The sequence below is a fragment of the Microplitis demolitor genome, chromosome 5 (assembly GCF_026212275.2).
Source record: "Microplitis demolitor isolate Queensland-Clemson2020A chromosome 5, iyMicDemo2.1a, whole genome shotgun sequence".
Lineage (NCBI taxonomy): Eukaryota > Metazoa > Arthropoda > Insecta > Hymenoptera > Braconidae > Microplitis > Microplitis demolitor.
In genome coordinates, this window is record NC_068549.1 from 6,741,958 (window position 1) to 6,762,561 (window position 20,604).

The 20,604-nt window shown below is 27.2% G+C and overlaps 1 protein-coding gene across 6 annotated transcripts in view; it reads right to left on the reverse strand.

Moving 5' to 3' along the window:
* Positions 1-70: 70 nt before the first annotated feature.
* Positions 71-20,604, reverse strand: part of LOC103572043 (uncharacterized protein CG43867) — a 65,220-nt gene continuing 44,686 nt past the window's right edge. Inside the window, exons 4-21 of one of the 6 annotated variants that reach the window (XR_001345407.2) lie at positions 18,076-18,243; positions 17,826-18,011; positions 17,533-17,741; positions 16,234-16,474; positions 15,972-16,149; positions 15,676-15,912; positions 14,284-14,575; positions 13,942-14,215; positions 13,460-13,849; positions 13,173-13,391; positions 10,056-10,348; positions 8,598-9,171; positions 8,394-8,530; positions 8,186-8,315; positions 6,997-7,206; positions 6,775-6,910; positions 3,889-4,625; positions 71-2,957 (exon numbers count right to left, since the gene is read on the reverse strand). Coding sequence is in view for 5 of the 6 variants with exons in the window: in XM_014444775.2 (XP_014300261.1) it covers positions 4,561-4,625; positions 6,775-6,910; positions 6,997-7,206; positions 8,186-8,315; positions 8,394-8,530; positions 8,598-9,171; positions 10,056-10,348; positions 13,173-13,391; positions 13,460-13,849; positions 13,942-14,215; positions 14,284-14,575; positions 15,676-15,912; positions 15,972-16,149; positions 16,234-16,474; positions 17,533-17,741; positions 17,826-18,011; positions 18,076-18,243 (3,939 nt within the window). In the remaining variant the exon portion in view is untranslated. Of the gene's footprint in view, positions 4,626-6,774; positions 6,911-6,996; positions 7,207-8,185; positions 8,316-8,393; positions 8,531-8,597; positions 9,172-10,055; positions 10,349-13,172; positions 13,392-13,459; positions 13,850-13,941; positions 14,216-14,283; positions 14,576-15,675; positions 15,913-15,971; positions 16,150-16,233; positions 16,475-17,532; positions 17,742-17,825; positions 18,012-18,075; positions 18,244-20,604 lie in introns of all 6 variants that reach the window. The other 5 variants (XM_014444775.2, XM_014444778.2, XM_014444776.2 and 2 more) reach the window with 5 other exon arrangements.

Here is a 20,604-nt window from a genome sequence, read left to right on the forward strand (position 1 = left end):
TACATGACAATTTTTAGTGAGCGACTAAGGGTGCATTCAGCGACCTTATTTAAAAAATAAATAATCAAGATTATTCTTCAAATTAAAATTTTATTCTATTATTTATAACTACAAAAAATAAATATAAAAAAAATGTTTTTCATTTAATTTACCAATTTATATTGAGTGGCATAATCTCACTCCAATGAAAAGTGAGCGAGTAATGAGTCTTTTACCTTACTTACTTAATTCTAACATTCAAATACACATATTTAATATCTTACATCAGAAACTCGTCATTCATTTTGTGATAGCATAATAATGTTCATTTATAAAAAATTAGACAACAAATTGTCGTGTTTGTGTTTTATTCTTTGTACTATTCACTATAATGACATAATTATTTATTTTAAATTATAAAATAAATTGAACAATCATACATATTTATCATTGAATTGTATAGCTATTTTTTTAAATCGCTTTACCAGGAATGATTATTTAATATATATTTAAATGAAAACTTGTGCGTATCACAAGTCAATTTATCAGCTTTATATTTTTCTTCTTTTTTTTTATATCTTTTCCTATTTTACTTAAAAGGGAAGACGTCCGTAATTTATCCGCATTAATATTTCTTTTACAATTTAAGATTTTACATATATATATATATTTTATTAATAATATTTTTTGTAAATTAATATCAATAGTTTGTATAAAAGTTTGGTTAATTTAATATAATACTCATTAATTATAAATAAAGACTAGTTTTTACCAGAATATCCTCAATATTATTTTATAATAATATGTATCATCGTTTTTATGTAAAGAGAATTAATAAAAAAAAGTTATTATTATTTCTACATTCGCTCGAGTTTATTGTTATTAACGTATAAAACTACAATTTATTTTAATACTTAATTATTTTTTTTATTTCAACTATCCGTAGTACTAAAAATAATAAATTTCAGTGACAATATGGATCATATTTATAATTTTAATAACAAATTTACTTGAATACCTCCATGGCACAAGAACTAATTGAGGGGAGAAAGGGATCTAAGATACAAAACAAAGAACATATTTTCGTGATTTTTTTTCAGAGTAACTACTTCACTAACATTCTTAAAATTTTTGATATTATTAAAGATTATTTCAAGAATATTCTGCTACATTTTTATAAAAAAATATTGAAAGATGGGCCAGTGGTAGTGAGGAGAGACGAGTCATTTGAAACAAAAGTCTATATGCCGTAGGCAGGATAACTTATGACTGCCTTGTCTATAATCAAAAAACCAAAAAGATTTCTTTAGTACAAAAGTTTATCTCGGATTTGAACGAAGGAACAAACAAAATATTTATTTTTGAATTTTTGGTAAAGGTGCAATAAAAAAACTCTGATTTTTGCCAAAGATTGCTCCTTTGTTTAATTAAAAAATAAGGCGTTATTGAAAAAAAAATCCTTAGTTCAAATCTAATATAAACTTATGTACTAAAGAAATCTTTTTGGATTTTTTATTTCAGATAAGGCAGTCATTAGTTATCCTGCCTACGGCATGTAGACTTTTTTTTTAAAGTGACTCGTCTCTCCCCTCTACCACTGGCTTATTATTCAATATTTTATTATGAAAATTTATCAGAATATTCTTGAAATGATGATTAATAATGTCACAAATTTTAAGAATTTCAATAAACAAGGTACTTTGAAAAAAAAAAATCACAAAAACCTTCTCTTTTTTTTTATCTCAGACTTCTTTCCCTCCTTGAAATATATTAAATATTCGAGCACTTATTTTACATTATTTGTTGTTGTAATAGCAAATATTGGTGTATATTTATACATATATATTTCAAATTAATTAAATTGTAGGTAATTATTGTATATTTTATTTGTAAATGTAAATAAACGAAATCAAAATAAATAAATTATTTATTATGTTTCTTACATGAAATTAAAGTTTTTTTTTTTAATCTATTTAGTTATTTAGTTTTCAAAATAAATATTTTTAGTGTAAAACTTTCATCTTTCCCGTAGTTTATAATATATTGTTTATAAAATAAAAGTTTTTTTAAAAGAATATTAATTATCTGAATTATAAATTACAGATTCTATTAAAAATTAAGTTGTATTTCAAATGCTAATAAAAAAAAAAATTGAAAAAAAAATGAGTTATCAAAAAAAAATGAATTGTTCTTAATTATAAGAGTGTTTGAATGTCGATGCTTGAAAAAAATTTTGAACCTAAAGCAAAGAAAGTAAACAATTTAATATTTTTAATTACATAAATATTAATATGCATGTGAAAAATTAAATATTTATTGTAAACTAAAATTACATATATATTGTTGAAAAAGTAATTAATTAATATCAATGACGTATTAATTTATTGAATATCGAGATTAATATATCTTAATCTAAATACTTCGATTTCAAGCATTATTTTTACAAATTAAATTTAAAATAGTTAACAACGTAATTTATTTTTACTGTGACACCTTTTGTTATAAGTAATTACAAAAATTATTATTTAAATATTTACAATAGTAATTATTTATTAATAATTAAAAATCATTTTTAGAAATAAAATTAACTAAACAATCGAATAATCATTATTTAATTTTCGCATGTCAATACGCAGTTTAATTTTATGTTATAAAGTATTAAAATTGTACTTAATCCAAAGTTTTTAAATTGTCAATACAGTAAAAAGTCAAAATTTTTAAAAATTGATCGCAAAAAATTGTATAATGAATTTGATGAGATTAATCATTCTAAATAGTATTGAGGGGCTGTACTTAAATTACATAACGCTTTTAGGATCACATTTTGACCTCCACCCTTCTAAAGATACAATTCCTATCAAAATATTACCTTCGCCCTACAGCCTCAATTTGTTCTCTATATTGTACGTAATTTTCTTCTATTCTCAGAAATTTAAAATCATATTTTGATTGCTTTCATAATTATTGACGAATGACATCTGTAATAAAAATCTACAGTAAATTGGAAGAGATCAAGTATTGTTAAGAACAATTTATTGATTATTAAAATTAATTATATTTATATATCACGGTGGCCACATTTTTGGAAAATCTGGAAATGTCAAGGAGTTATAAATATACTGGAAAAATCAGAAAAGTCAGGGAATTTCGTCACAACGCTGGGAAAATTTTTACTGTTTTTTTTTTGACTGAAAAAATCCGATAAATTTTTTTTTTCTGTCGAAACTGTTCAAAACGTGGCGCGGCGCGTATGCAACTGCAATACTGTTTTGAAAAAAAATTAGTAGAAATTGATTCCAATAGCAGAAAAATGAAGCAGTTAGAATTAAAAAGGCTGTTAAAAAAAAAAAGTTTTAGTAGAAATCAATTGTCAGGATCTTGAAGCTATTTACATACATATTGACAAGTTAAAAAACTAAAAACATTAAAAGTATACATAAGCATTGATCTAATAAGTTTCTTTATATTTAATATTCGCGTACTTGATTTATATTTTATCAATATTCTATAAAACGTTTTTATTTATGAAATTTATTCTAGTGAAAATGAAAAATTTTCTTATATTTTATTATGGAGTAAGTTATATAAAAACATAGATTTAAAATAAAGAATAAAAAATTATTCATTTAATAAATAAAAAAAATCTATGAACATTGACAAATAATAAAATAAAGTTTGATTTAGCGACAATGATTGATTACTTATCAAACTGACTTATGCCATTTTATTTTGAATTAAATGAAAATTTCCAATGACTTAATACTACTACATATGGCGAGGGAATTTTTAAATTATTTGACTGGAATACCTGAAAAAGTCAAGGAATTTCAGTTTCAAAATCTGTGGTCACCATGTATATAAGCGAATTCCGGTGCTGCAAATTAAATTAAAATTATTTTTGCTAATTACCATCAAGTTCTATAATTTTGTATGATAAATTACGTGCAAATTTTCAACGCCTTCTTCTACACTTACAAATTCATTTTACTCCCCCTTGCTCTTAAATTTGTTACATAATTTAAGTATGGCTCCTTACGAAAAAAAGGGTTTTAGTTAATTTAACGCTTGTTTTATTGGCAAGAAAACCGGCCCTTGTTATCTCAAATTATGAGAGTCCGATGTCCTGCATCTTCCCTTATAATTAGCTCAGAACTCTACACATTGATTACGACAAAGAGTTACTATTTACACATCAGTTTATTTTTTATTTCTTTTTTTATTATTAGATTCAATAATCCTACTTTTTTTATTATTTTTTTTTATACTTCACAATCTTACGTCACAATTAAATACGGTATATGTACAAGCAATCATAGAAATAAAATTTATTTTGCTAGGATTAATTCCAGTTACCTATCAATCATGTTCTTTTAATATATCTTATCATCAAAACTATTTATTTATTATTATTCTTTTTTCTTTTATCATTACTATTTTTAGGCAGTGCATTCAATCGTATTTACTTATTTACTTAAACGCCTATGAGTATGTTGTTAACGCCACATGATTTAACTAGATTAAGTATTTATTTGTTTTACCTTATTTTCTAAACTTGTATAAATATTTATCGTAATATACATCTCACGGTCTTTGATGATCTGGTGTTGATTTTAGAATATCAGGTTGAGTCGGAAGACAACTTGAACCTATTAATTATTTTTAAAAAAATAAATTCAAACCATATATTTATTTAAATAATATAATACTTTTCCAAGTCCTAAGTAGCATACTTGGCTTTACAACACCTATATGGTAGCAGTTTTGAGACCGTTTTTTGACCTATCGAAAAGGCACCAAAATGTTGACAACAATCAGAAGTTAATGTCATGGAAAAAATATCTGCATAAGAGACTTGACAAACAGCGGCGAAAAATTAATTACAAATAATGAAATATATAGTATTAATTAAAAAAAAAAAGACAAATTTTATATGAATCCTCGAATCAATATCTGTAAGTCTTATTTATATTTAAAATAATTTGGCTTCGAGGTAAAATAAATTTTTTCTTGTCCTTTTTAAAGAGGGAAAGGGGTCTGAGATACAAACAAAAAGAGAATACTTTTGTGATTTTTTTTCAGAGTACTTTCGTCGTTATTAAAATTCTTTAAATTTGTGACATTATTAAGCATCATTTCAAGAATATTCTGCTAAATTTTCATAAAAAATATTGAAAAATAAGCCTGTGGTAGAAGGGAGAGTCGAGTCACTTTAAAAAAAAAGTCTTCATGCCGTAGGCAGGATAACTCATGACTGACTCTCATCTGAAATCCTAAATCTAAAAAGATTTCTTTAGTACATAAGTTTATCTTGGATTTGAACGAAGGAATAAAAAAAATGTTCATTTTTTAATTTTGGTAAAGGTGCAATCAATAAATTCTGATTTTTACAAAAAATTGTTCCTTTTGTTTAACTAAGAAATAAGTAGTTGTTGAAAAAAAAATCCTTCATTCAGATCTAAGATAAACTTATGTACTAAAGAAATCTTTTTGGTTTTTTGATTTCAGATGAAGCAGTCTTGAGTTGTCGTGCCTACGGCATCGAGACATTTTTTTTAAAGTGACTCGTCTCTCCCCACTACCACTGGCTTATTTTTCAATATTTTTTTATGAAAATTTAGCAGAATATTCTTCGAATGATGCTTAATAATGTCACAAATTTTAAGAATTTTAATAACGAAGATATTCTGAAAAAAAATCACAAAAATATTCTCTTTTTTCTGTATCTCAAACCGCTTTCCTCCCTAAGACATCCTAAAGCTGCCTCCATGCTACTTGGGTTAGTTATTGTTTTGTTTAAAGGCATTCTCAGACAATACCCCCAACTTTTTTAAAATAACCAATGACTCATAATTGTCATGTCTGTATCAAAATTTTATTAATTAATTAAAAAAAAATTAGAGTATTTATTGAAAAAAGGACAAAATATTTACGATTTCGTCGATGTAGATCTAAAAAAAAATTACTTACTGTAATTATCAATTAAGAGTCAGACGAAATTTGGTAACTAAATTTTAGTCTACAAAATTTTATATTTCGAATTATAATATTGACATGAAGATTTTAGTGAAATTTATTTACCAAATTTTGTTTAATTCCCAATAGATACTAATTGTAAGTAATTTTATTTTCAAAATTATATCTCGATAAAGCTCAGTCAAGGAAACGTAAATGGCTCTTGGATAGGAAGATTTGCCGCACCCGAAGTATTAGCCAATGTACCTGAAAATCGGAACGTTTTTCACGTAACGAAAATGAAAAAAATTTATGTTATTTTACTACTTAAGGGGTATTTCTGGTGGTTGGGGTGGCCTAAGATTTTTGGCTGACATACCAACATCTATATACCAACATTTCAGAAATTTATTTATCCAGTAGATTTTTTACTTTCCAATTCTTTTTTTTTTTCGTTGTGCAAAAAACGTTCCGATCTTCAGATACGTATTTGCCTGACAAAACTCCAACTGCCTTTCACTTGTTTCGGAAAATGCAAAAGGAATTGTTTCATGTGTGATTCAAAACATTTTAAGACGTATAAAAATGGCTTGATAACTGTATGTCTCGCAAGACGACACTTTCTTTGCGGAAAGCATCCGTAAATTAGGCGACGGAGATAATTTAGATGTTTTTTACTTTTGCTAAAAATAAATTTTGAATTTTTTGAAGTGTCCTAAAATTTATTTGTACATCCAATAATAACATTTCAATACGGGCATGACAGTTCAGCCATTAAATATTTTTAAAAAGTGGATAGTATTGTCTGAGAATACCCTTAATATTACAAAGAAATTAATTTACCAGTAGTATGTCTCATTGTAGATTTAATTGATCTGTGTGATCCATTTCGTGTTAACGTATTCATTTGAGGAGTGCCGGGTAAAGTATGACCCAAAGCATTCATATAATCAGCAATTAGTAAAGTTATTTCCAAAATCTATAAGTAAAAAAGAAATTATATTTTAATTTATCATTAACTTGAATAATTAATACGCGCTTACATTAATTAATAACTAATTATACCTTGGGTTTACTGAGGGCAAATATTAATTTTTGTTCAGCTACGCCTTCATCAGGACACGCAACGAGCATGAAATCATCCAAGCATCCACCAAATGTTATTATGTTGGCGTAATTATAACGATACATTACTGCCATTGATTGTAATTCGAGTAATGTAACGCTATCTTCTGAGACTGCAATCCATAATGTAATAGGTTCTGCTTGTTTGAGCTGAAAAAAAAATAAACAAGTATATTTAATTTTTTACAGTAAAAAGATATTTATTATTTGAAGAATGTAATTTCCCTTGCAAATTGACAAACGTAAATTTTGATCGTTAAAAGTAGAAAATATTTGCAATCAAATTTTATTCTATTGCAAATATTTTGAGAGGGTGCCATGTTATAGTTTTAACTGACTGTATACCTAGTGTAAGAGATTAGTGATGGAAAACGGAAAATTTGTCTAGCAATTGTTAAACAATTGACGTCAATTGATCAACGAAAAATTAACCAACGGTCATTTTTTAAATTTAATACCAGTTCTCGTAATTTATGAAAATTATTTTATAAAACTGAAATTGGAGTTTATCTTTATTTTATTGAAATGTTATCTATTTATTGTAATTAAAATTTTAAATTTTTATATCATTAACCAAGATGACGTGTGTCTCAAAAATATTTAGTAGATGATATAATTTATATGATCACTGTAAAATGTGATCATATTTGTGATTGGTTACATTGCACCATGGGATTGTAACATTAATTGTTTATTTATATAATTTTGTACATTATTTATAATGACTTGTTTTAGTTGTTGAAGAAGTCCCAATAAAGGGACAAAACGTCCACTTTTATGGTCAGAATTAAATTATAATTTTTGAATTACTGTCCACTACCCTATGATTTTATTATTTTATTTTATTAAACGACAGAAAAATTTTTGACTATCATTTCGCAACTAAATCGAAGTGAAGAGAAATTTTTTACGAATTTTTTTGAATAAACAAATCGGTTATTTTTGAGATCAATTGACAAACAATTGTCAGTAAATTTCTCATGATCTGATTGACCATAAAAATGAAGGTCATTTCGCATCAATAGCGAGAGTAAACTCTTAGAAAACAAGAATAAACATTTGATTACTTATTATTTATGTGTCAAATTGTCGTGGAGAAACTATTTAATTAAAAAAATTAATAACATACTTTTGCTTGGTATAAAGTTGCACCAAAGAAAGGCCATTTTCGAGTGCAAGTAAGATAAATTCTAACGCAATCAATTACACTGCGACCTCGTAATCCAACCCATTTTTCTTGCAATTTTTCTTGTAACTCTCTGCAATCAATATTTCGTTATATAAATATATATAAAACAATAAATAAAAATAATTTTAATAAATAATAAAACCCAAACCTCAATTGATCCGTTGAAATATTTGATCGATAACGTATTGGGAAAAATTTATCTAATGCCTGAAGTATTAAATGACTTGGATTATTGGCAGGTCCACTTCCACGTATTTTGTCATGGTTGTATTCTCCAAAATCAATCTACATAATATTAAAAATAAAATAAATAAATAGCATGCATTGATAAATTTAAAAATAATAAACTTACCTGTGCCATAAGTGAAGCAAGCTCAAAAGCTAAATCACGATTCAATGGAAATTTTCCTTGTACAACTTGTTGATTAACTTGGTAGCACAACAACAGACGTTCTCGATCGGTTTCCATTTTAGCCGCTGATCGCCAATAACATCTTGACTTGTACGTCAGCTGTATAACTCGAGTATTTTCAAATTTTCCCGAACCTTTTTCTCGTAAAGCTGTTTCCCACTTAGAAATAATATCGCAAAGCTTAGCTTGAAGATCAATAAAATGCTCTAAATCTTTTTCAATAGGATCGTCGCTGAATAAAGTGAAGCCTGATTGATGAGCATCACGGCAGCCGATCTCTTGATTAAGAGTATGTAAAAATTCTTCAATTGTCGTGCTGCCATCAAAACTAACAACTTGATAAGTTCCATTGAGAAAGTGAACTGGAATAGCATGAGGTAGCGAATGATGATACGGATTTTTTAATAGTATTGATAAAACTTCCATTCGAGAAGGTTTAACTTCTCTTCCTCCATTCTGAAGAGTTCTTTCCAGTGCACGTTCACAGTATGCTGCATATTTTCCACACTCCGTTCTAAAAATAAATAAATATATTTAATTATTAATATACAATAAGTAGTTACATGGTGACCACAGATTTTGAAACTGAAATTCCCTGACTTTTCCAGGTATTCCAGTCAAATAATTTAAAAATTCCCTCGCCATATGTAGTAGTATTAAGTCATTAGAAATATTCATTTAATTCAAAATAAAATGGCATAAGTCAGTTCAATAAATAATCAATCATTGTCGCTAAATGAAACTTTATTTTATTGTTTGTCAATGTTCATAGATTTTTTTTCATTTATTAAATGAATGATTTTTTATTCTTTATTTTAAATCTATGTTTTTATATAACTTACTCTATAATAAAATATAAATAAATTTTTTACTTTCACTAGAATAAATTTCATAAATAAAAACGTTTCATAGAATATTAATAAAACATTAATCAAATACGGGAATAATAAATATAGTGAAACTTATTAGTTCAATACTTATGTATATTTTTAATGTTTTTGGTTTTTTAACTTGTCAATATGCATGTAAATAGCTGCAAGATCCTGACGATTGGTTTCTACTAAAACTTTTTTTTTCTAACAGCTTTTTTAATTCTAACTGCTTCATTTTTTTGCTATTGGAATCAATTTCTACTAATTTTTTTTCAAAATGGCATTACAATTGCATTCGAGCCGCGCCACTTTTTAAATAGTTTCGACAAAAAAAAATTTATCGGATTTTTCAGTCAAAAGAAAAAAAAGTAAAAATTTTCCCAGCTTTGTGAAGAAATTCCCTGACTTTTTCCTGATTTTTCTAGTATATTTATAATTCTCTGACATTTCTAGGTTTTCCAAAAATGTGGCCACCATGAATTATAATTATTATAAACAAAAAAAAGTAATAAAATAAAATATTTACTTAGAATCAGCATTTCTTTGGAGATGGAGCTTTAAATACCAGAGTAGACGATTGTTCCTTGGTAAGAAGAGTGAAACAGCAAGAGCGAGTAACTGCCATCCTTGAACGAGGACGTACTGAGCAGGATTTGTTTTGCAGTCCAAAATATTTGATGTTGAATGACCCTGCGTGAGCGGAGGACTGTGAGAAGTTGAGGCCGTCGACTGCGCATCCGCATTTTCACCGCCGCCGTTTGCCGCGGGGCTTTGCGTATCGCAAGTGAAGAGCGATTGCGTGGCGCACAGAAGGAGTTGCTGTAATGGTATGCTGGCGTACTACTATCATCCGTGCATTTGGACCCACACCTAACATATTCTAATACCCTTCTTGTCGAATTTTTTTTATCTTTTACATCTAACCCCTTATCAATTCAATTCATATCTGCCCTCATTTCTAACAAGTATTTTATTTTTATTTCTTTTCAATTTGAATTTTTTTTTGTTATAAAAATATTTTTTATAATTCAAAATAATGGCGATGAACAATAAAAGATAAAAAAGCAATAAGAGAATTTGAAACTAAGTCGAATAATTATTTAAGAAAAAATATATGTAGCAATGAGTAATAGTTGATAAAACAATTATTGGCTTTTTATTTTATATATTTACTATTTAATATATAATAAATGAAGTGCAAGATATTAAAAAATCCCGGTATGTTAATTACAAATAAATTGATTAATAAATAAAATAATGTGAATTTAAAGCAATGAAGTTATTAACAAAAAAAAAATATTTTAATGGCAGTTTGAATAAAAAACAATCACAACGCATTGTCACTTTTAACAATGATAATTAAAAGCGGGGACCAAAGGTTCACTCTTTTATTCATATCATTCGTTGTAATTCACTCAGTGTAAGATAAAATTTCTGGCTTAATTAAATCCGGGTATAATATTTTGCTGTAATAATTAACTATAACTTAATTTATTAAGCAGCATACGACAAAAAAAATAAGTATCTCAATCTAATTGCGAAATCAACTGATTAGAGGCAAAAAGTTGATTCTAATAATGTTGTTCTGTGTGTTTTGGTTCTGATGTACACCAACATACCATTTTGCAAGTGTATGTGTAAATAAACGCATTTTGAAAAATTTATCAGAATAATATAGTTAAATATTAATTATCTAATTATATTATTTATTTGGTTTTATATATATAAATACATTTTTTTTTCTAATGTATTGATGAATTATAGTAGAGAAGAAGAATTTATCAAATTACGTTCATTTCACGTGAGGGATTATGATTAAGATAATAATTTGATATAATGAATTAATTAAAACATACGTGATTAAACAAATGTACTTAATTAATTGGTGCATGTTAATGGTATGAAACGATTATAGGAAATATACATTCATGCATCTCAAATGTTAGAAAGCGCACAACATAGCGCATTCAAAGCGGCAAATGAAAATGACAATGGATGTTATAAATTAAAATTTCTTTTTTAATTAGTCCTTAGTCAAGTATTATTGTGCGTAACTATTTGCAATAAATAATATAAAAATAGTACCAAGTGAATTATTATTTAACTCCGTGAAAAAAATAAAAAATTTAGTGACAGTAGAGCACTAGCTCTCCGCTTCACGTTCGAGGTGTGCAATTATTAATAACTATAAACACAATACACTTTACACAGTAAAAAATAGTGTGTGTTTGTGTTGAAAACGGTCCGTAGCAAAATTGTTATGTTGATTACTTTAAGTTAAATCAACACATTATGTTACTTTAAAATTTTGAATCAATCTACTACTTGAAAAGAGAAAGGGGTCGAAGATACAAAAAAAAGAGGATATTTTTGTGATTTTTTTTCAGAGTCGTCGTTATTAAAATTCTCAAAATTTGTAACATTATTAAGCATCATTCCAAGAATATTCTGCTAAATTTTCATAAAAAAATATTGAAAAATTATCCAGTTGTAGTGGGGAGAGACGAATCACTTTAAAAAAAAAGTCTCCATGCCGTAGACTGTATAACTCATGACTCATCTGAAATAAAAAATCCAAAAAGATTTTTTTAGTACATAAGTTTGTCTTGGATTTGAATGAAGGAATAAACAAAATATTCATTTTTTAATTTTTGGTAAAGGAGCAATCAAAAAACTCTGATTTTTGCCAAAAATTGCTCTTTTTGTTTCATTAAAAAATAAGTGGTTATTGAAAAAAAAAATCCTTCGTTCAAATCTAAGATAAACTTATGTATTAAAGAAACTTTTTTGATTTCAAATGAAGTAATCATAAGTTATCTTGCTTACAGTATAGATACTTTTTTTTGGGTTGCTCGTCTCTCCCCACTACCACTGGCTTATTTTTCAATATTTTTTTATGAAAATTTAGCAGAATATTTTTGGAATGATTTTAATAAAGAAGGCACTCTGAAAAAAAAATCATAAAAATATCCTCTTTTTTTGTATCTCAGACCCCTTTTCCTTTAGCAGTTTAAAAATATTACCCAGTACACAAATCCAAATTACCAATATTGACTCTAATAAAAATATTTTTCTCTATAAAAAAATTGCTGAATGTTACACAATGATTGTTGACACTTTCGATAACTTTAATGTTTATATAAATTATATTTAATGAATATTCAGTGTACAGAAATAAAATGTGAAAGTTAACATTTTTTTGAGTGTCGCCGCGGACAGTAAAAAGTGTTAAATTTACTTATCCTATTTCTCGAATTTCGTTTTTACATTTCAACTCAAATTTTGTGTGAAAATTCACCACAGTCTGTGTTAAAAAAAAAAAAAAAAAAGAAAAATTGTGTGGACCGTTTTTAACATATGAATTTTATTGATTTTATCACAATATTTTTTACTGTGATAGTTAATGTTAAGTAATTGAGTTAGTCACACATTTGTTACAGTTGTTATAATTATATAAAATAATACTTGACCAAGTTTATTCGTTATACCATTTTTTGAGCATTACGATAATAAATAAATAATTTATGGGCAATCTTTATTTTAGCAATAAAAGTACTAATAAAAATTTAACATAAATAAATTTTGATCGTTAAAAAATGGTATACGAGTTGGTATCTTTTGTTAAACAATAAGCAAGACTTACAACACGCGCAGTACTCAGCGACACAAGTCTGGCGGCCTTTTTTACCTGTACGCCCAAGCGCTGGTGTGTGTGACGGCTTGTCTGTTTTACTAGCGCACATATAAATTCAGTCTGAAGTTCAGGTTGATCTAAACACTGTTGTAGTGCATTTTGTGCGAGTACCACATGATAATCTATTCCAGCTTGTTCTACTGCCACTGACATAAAAAGTTGGCATGCCTGAAAAAAACATAAGTTATAGTAATTATTTAAAAAAAATATACATTTTTTTTTTTTGATAATCGTACTTTGAATAATTTAATAGCTTCAGATTGCAATGCTTCTGATGTAAGACTTGTTAATGGACTAGTGATGTTTTCTTTAGTATGTAGTAACAATGGATGCCGCCAAAGAACACAACCTGGGTCACCGTCAGTTTCCATCAATCTTTGAACCAATTGTTCGTACTGAGTACCAGCATTTGGACCACCACCAGAAACTACTGTTAAATGATAAAGCCAATTATCTTTATCTTGTTTGTGAGGCATTAATAAATATGTGGGTCCTTGATGAGTTGGGAAAATTCCAATTGTTCTTTCATGCGGACATTCAGCGTCTCTTTCTTCACTATCACTATCCGAAACATGTTCTACTTCTTCAACACGTGCATCTCGCATATTTATTTGGCCAATAGGATTCTAATGAATTCAATAAATAATTTATTATTAATGGTATTATTTTAGAATAAAACATAAAATTATAATAATTTAAATTTTGAATGGATACTTACCGTATCACTAGGACATTTGAAATAAAGAAACATTTTTCCAATAAGCACACACCAACATTTTTTGGCATGACCATTTTTAACTTTGGTCAACCAACCCTGAATCGTTGGTTTATTGTCTTCTCTACTGAGCAATAACTTTGTTGCGTTTCGCCTTTGAACATTTTGTAAAACTCTTATCCAGTCTTCCATAGTTGCAATACAATCTGCAGTTAAATAATAGGTTTTTTTGCCCGTTGAAATTTCAAAAGTAGCAGCACCTTCAGCTCTGTTTATTCTATAAATTGAATATATTTTACACCAATTAGTTAAATTAGTATTTAAATAAGTATAATAAATAATTACCTGCAGATATCATCCAATATTACTTGGCCTTGAGGTTTTCTATTAACATCATTTTGGCTCTTCCAATACATTAGAGTCCCATTTTTTAATACAAACCACCTTTTTCGCCAAGTTTTTAATTTACCGCCAAGCTTAGCTAGATGGCCAGCTTTCTCCAAAGATTCTAATTTTTTTGGACTTTCACCAGCTACACGCATTAATAAACTCGGCATACTAGATTCAATTGAGGTAGAACTTAAAGCATCAGGAGGAATAGCATAGTCCTCAGATAGACCAGATTCTAACGATATATCTGTTGGATAAATAATTCATTTTAAATGAAAAACACCCTAGCGGATCCGAATCACGGTAATTTACTGTAAAAATATCGGGATTTATCGTATTCAACTAAATTACCGTAAAATGCGGTATTTAACTGTAAAATCCGGTAATTCGTGATAAAATACCGCATTTAATGACAACTTTACAATAAATTTGTGGAAATTTATCGTAAATTTGTGATAATACTGCGATATCTTACGGTAAAAGTGCGGTTTAATACGGCAAGTTTGCGGTATTTTACGGGTATTCGTCTGAATACCGTAAATTATCGCAAAGCGGGTCAATTACGGTATTTTGTGATAAAATATGGTACTTCACTGTAAAATACGACAATTTACCGTAATTTGGATCCGCTAGGGTAATGTGTAAAAATTGAAAAAGTTTGAAAATTCAAATAGGCATAACTCATTTACTTATTCACAAAGTATTAATAATTACAATAATAATAGTAAGAAAAAAAAATTTTAAAAAAGGTCATTCGGTAGCCGAAATGGAAGTAGATTTCTCATAATATGTTTGGTATTAAACTGTTAAAAGTTTTAATAACAGTAAGCAACATTAAAAATTTCTAACATGAAGTTTGAATCACTATAGTTCAAATAAATGATTAAACTTATTAACCAAATTGGCTCAGCTAAATTTTTTTCATTAAATGTCAGTTCTAAGTTTATATGAATTAACATTAAACAAAAAGAATTCGGATAGTGATTTTCAAGAGGGTTCTTCTATTTACGAATTAAAGTGTAAAAAAAAGAAGATAGATCAATCAGTTGTATATTTTTGAAGTTATTGTGTTTACCACCATTCGTACAAACTGACGGACATCACAGATTTTTTAAAAATTTGATTTTTTTTCAATCCTTATTTTACAAAAAAATCATTCGAAATTATGTTCGTTTTATTTTTTGATAAATTATCTTTCAAATGATATGAACTTAGTTCTAGTTGAGAATATGTAAATGAGTGTAAATATGTTTTTTACGTGAGTGAATCAGTTGGGATCTAGTAAGCGTTAGTAGAACACATCTCAATGCTTCGCAATTGAGCTGAGCAATTTTATCTTTTACTAACCTCGTTTTACGCTTTTACTTGGAGAACCACTTGAACTTCGTTTAGCTGGACTGAGACTACTGGTAGTTTTTATGCTTTTTGAGGGGCTACTGCCACTACCAAGTGATGTGTCAGTATTGTCCGATGAGCTATTCGTTATTCTTGTATTTGTCTCTGTTGGATTCGCGTGTTCTTCACCATCAGAACTGTCATCAGAGCTATCTCCAAATGGCATAGATCTGATTTGACTTGCCCGGCCTATAAATATTGTAAGTATAATACTTTAAACAAATGGTATATTTTAAATTAAAATTTACCTTTAACTGTAGCGTAAACTGGTACAGATATATCACAGTATCCTTGGGAATTATGAGTTGTCAAATTATGACCCGCAGTGTGAGAGTGTTTTGACGAAGTGGTATTAGATGTAGATGAAGGAATACCAGATGTATCTTCATTTGTAGGAGGTCCAATACCAAGTCCACCATCAGCAACCTGTTTGATAATTTAAAAATTTTTATAATCAGGAGTAAAAAATATAACAATTTATCTAGTTGTCTATTATAAAATTTTAATCACTTGATATATTTTAGCTTCCCAACTTGGAAATCTATGCAAAGGTGGTGTTGGTGGTCGAGGAGCAGCTGTACCACCAGATTGATTTACCCAGTTTATATCTTCACGACTAGGAGTGTAAATTTCAGCATAATCATGTATAGCTTCTGAACTACCACTGTCACGACTTGTCTCTGAGACACCTGGTATACTCGGAAGCATAACCAAATTTTCCACAGCTGCAGCTAACTCCTCAGATAATAAGCTAAAATTAAATAATAATCTATTTTTTTATTCACTTAAACAAATATTTTTATTTTTCTACATACGAAAATTGGTGAATACCTAAATTTGTTTGTGTTTACAGAGGTTACTGTTTAAAAAGATTTTTATTACTATCTGTCTTAGGCTATCCTTACAACCCTTTTTTTTGAAAACTTAAAATTTTTAATTTTGTCTCTTGGGTTTTTTCTAATACTTGAGAATTTACAATTGAAATTTCTCCAGTTTATTGCATTGTAAATCACATATATAAGTAAGTTTTTTGATTATTCTAGTTCTCTATAATTTCTTAAAAATATCTTTTTTGACTTGTACCCACTCTATACTCTTAATTTGAATCAGTGAGTAATAGGTTCACTGATTCAAACCAGTGCGAAATATAAGTACCTCGACTGTCCGTTGTCAACAGCGACCTATAATTTGTGATACCGGTTATACATAACCTGGTATTTGTTTGTTAATGATAATTGAATTAATTAACAGATTTCAAGCCAAATCGTACTCTTTGGTAAAACTCACGCGATATAAAAAACATTTTTGTGAACTGAACGAAAATTGTACTTTTAACTGCTGAAATTTAATTTATTTTAAAGTAAACCCAAAACGTTGAGTTAAATTAAAAAATTATAATATTTAAATATTGTTTGTTATTATTATATATATATATATATATATATATATATATATATATATATATATATATATATATATTTTTTGTATTATTATTAAAAATGATATATTCTTGTAAAGGATATAGTATAAGGGATTGGTTTTATAAAAATATATCATATATAGTTTTTGAGTTGGAAAAAAAAAAAAAAAAAAAAAAAAACATGAAACTTAGGTCTCCTCAGGAAGTCCCAGGACGTTACAGGGTACCAAAATTTAAAAAGCGGAAGCCACTATCACGTCGTGAGGCCTCCCACGGAGAATCGTATTGTTTAAATTAAAAAATTATTAAAAGTAAAAAAAAAAACCAAAAAACGTGTATAAAAAGAAACTGTTATAATTTTTGATAAAAAAAAAAAAGTAATAATTAACCTTGAATCCATATTTGTTGTGATTCCCTGATGAATAGTTCCACAAGCGGATAGATGTCGCCTATGGCGAATTCCTATCTGTGGGAAGTCCCCAGTAGTTGTTTGATTCACGTTTTCAGAAATGACTTGTGGTGTTGTTTCTAAACTTTCTGAGCGTCTGCGTAAAGATTGATCAACTTCTAAAGATAAAGATGCTCTTGTAGCAGGCACCTATAAATTAAAAAGTTTTTTTTCTTGTTACTTAAAGTCAATTTGATTTAAAATAAAAAAAAATCTTTTATTTTAATTATTTACCAGAGGTCTTAGGCCAATGTTGGTAATGTGGTTTCGTAAAAGTTCTAGTTGTTGATTACACTTGTTGTTTTGCTCACGTAAATGTTGATTTTGTTGTTCTAACTCTCGTAATTTATTAGTAACCCACTCTTTTATTCGTGCGGCTTTTGCTTCAACTTGTTTCGCGTCTTGAAGTCGTAATTGTCTCTGCAAATAAAATATTTTTTATAAATATTATAGTTAATAATAATTAAATTATAAAATAATTTACCTGCTCTTCAACTTGTGTTTCTAATTTTGAAATACAAGCGCAATGAACTTCTTCAATTTTGTCATTCTGAGTACCCGAGGTAGACGCCAATGAGTGTGCTGGGGAACCTACTCCAGATGTGCTCAGGCTGTATTCACCCTTTACCAACCGTTCCTCCATCATCCGTACCTGAAAATAGTAAAAGACAAAATTGTTATTATTTTTGTACACTGACTCATCGATGGTGTATAAGTTTAACTTTTTTTATAATTATTAATTTTTTTTATTTATAAGATCTTCAAGATTAATAAATGAGTGTGAATGTAGCATACATCAGATAAATTTAAAATTATGAATAAATAGAGCAAATAATTAATAACATTGAATTTAAAAAAAATGCGCATTTAAAAAATTTTGAAATTAATAAGTGCATTTTTTATAAATATTACTTTTTTAATTATTTACTCTATTTATTTATAATTTTAAATTCACCTGACGTCCGCTGCATTCACATTCATATTAATAAGTATAATAAATATCAATATCAATTACACGCAAAGTTAAAAAAAAAATGTTATTAATATAAAGTTTAATTAAATTTACTTTCGATACCCATATTATTGCTTTTAGAAAATTTTTATTTTTAAGATTAAAGATAAATGATTTAAAATTTTAAATTATAATTATAGTAAAAATAATAATGGAAAATATTGAGCATAAAATTTAATCGTTTCTTTTAACTAAATACTAGCGTACAGAAAAAATCTGCACATATACTGAAAATATATATGAAGAGAAAATTTTAAAATATCAAATTGACAAAAAAAAAATTGTTTTTTGATATCAATGAATAAATAGTAAAATAAGTGTTTTAAAAATAAAAGTAATTCAAAAAAGAATAATATTAATGTGGAGGAGGATGACATCCAACCATGTCTCGGTTGGCACCCCTCGGAGTCTTTGGTGAATATGTGCAGCAGCTGTCAAAAATCAATATCGTTTACTGTCTTATTGCATGTTTCATACATACAATTGTACACATGTTATGTTTATAATTATAATTATGTATAAATATACCATAAAATATCCGTAAAAATAGTAAATAAATTTTTAAAAATTTTTCTTACTAACATACTTTTAAAAACAATTTTTTGATGATTAAAAAAAACAGCTACTCCAATAAAATTTCAACTAATATAATAAACACGTAAAATATATCATGTAAAAATATATAAAATAATTAACAATAAAGATCTTACCAAAATAATTAAAAGTATTCATGTTGCTTGTTTTAACTGTTCACTCCGTAAAAATAAATTTAAAAAATGAAGTTAATATAAATTTTAAGGAAAAAGTTGTTAAATTATCCCCTGCAGAGCTTATTTATTTTATTTCATTATGTTTTTTTTCTTAAAACGTCAGACACATTGAAAAGCGTGATAGTTGAACTTGATTTGTGTGTTGAATCAACGACTCGGTAATTCTGTGCCAAGAAGATAAAGTAAAGACTATGACAAACTAAAAACTCTATATACTAATAATGTAATGCAAGGGAGAGAAATGAAGCGACGAAAAAACATATGTGAGTTGTGATGTGAGTAGCCGGTCTAGTCGAGTTGTCTAAACGCAATGTATTCGTCGGCACTACGTCCAACATCAAACTGATGTGAGCTGCGAGGGTTTCTCGGAGTCGATGACTCATGTTGGCTCGTGGCCAACGCAACTTATCGTCGCGTATATACTATATGGGGGTAAAGAAAGGTGCTCGGTAGGATGACAAACAAAATGAAAGAGGTTTTTTAATTACTATCATGATTCTAATGTATAATAAATAAAGATTTCATTCATCAACAGAAATTATTTTTCTAATCCTTGTAATTATAATTGATTACATTTTTTAATGCTAATATATCTATATATATATATTATTTTTTTCTTTGGTTTATTTTGTGATCGATATGAAAAAGATAAGACCAGAAAAAGATAACATAAAGAATTAAATAGAATCAATAATCTACTGCAATTGAAAGGTCAATGGAATGAAGAAAATCTTTTTTTTTTTGCGGAAATAAATCTGATAAAAAAATTTTACAAGATTTAATGTAACGAAATATTATAAAATTTTTTTTTTTAGAATGTGTACCCGAACAAAATAAATTTTAAATATAAGTTTTTTATGAAGAAATTGTATTCGATATTAACATTCAGTTTTACGTGTGATTTCTTTCGTGAGATTAGATTTTTTTTTAGAATCACATAAAAATTATGTATATTTATTAATGAATATTACTGAGTAATGATGTAATTGCTCTTATCTTCTTAAAGATAGCATAATAAATCTCAGGTTGAAATTATAATTTCAACACATGTTTATTAAATATTTTTTCGTCTTATAAGCTATATCACATATCGATGTTCTAATTAGCAAATTGTTTAACTCCATTTTTAAAAATCCTCTATTTATGTGAAAAAAAAATTTCTTTTTTATTTAAAAATTAATTCCATATCTAATACATGTAAAATATTTTTGTCTAGGCTACTCAAATTTTT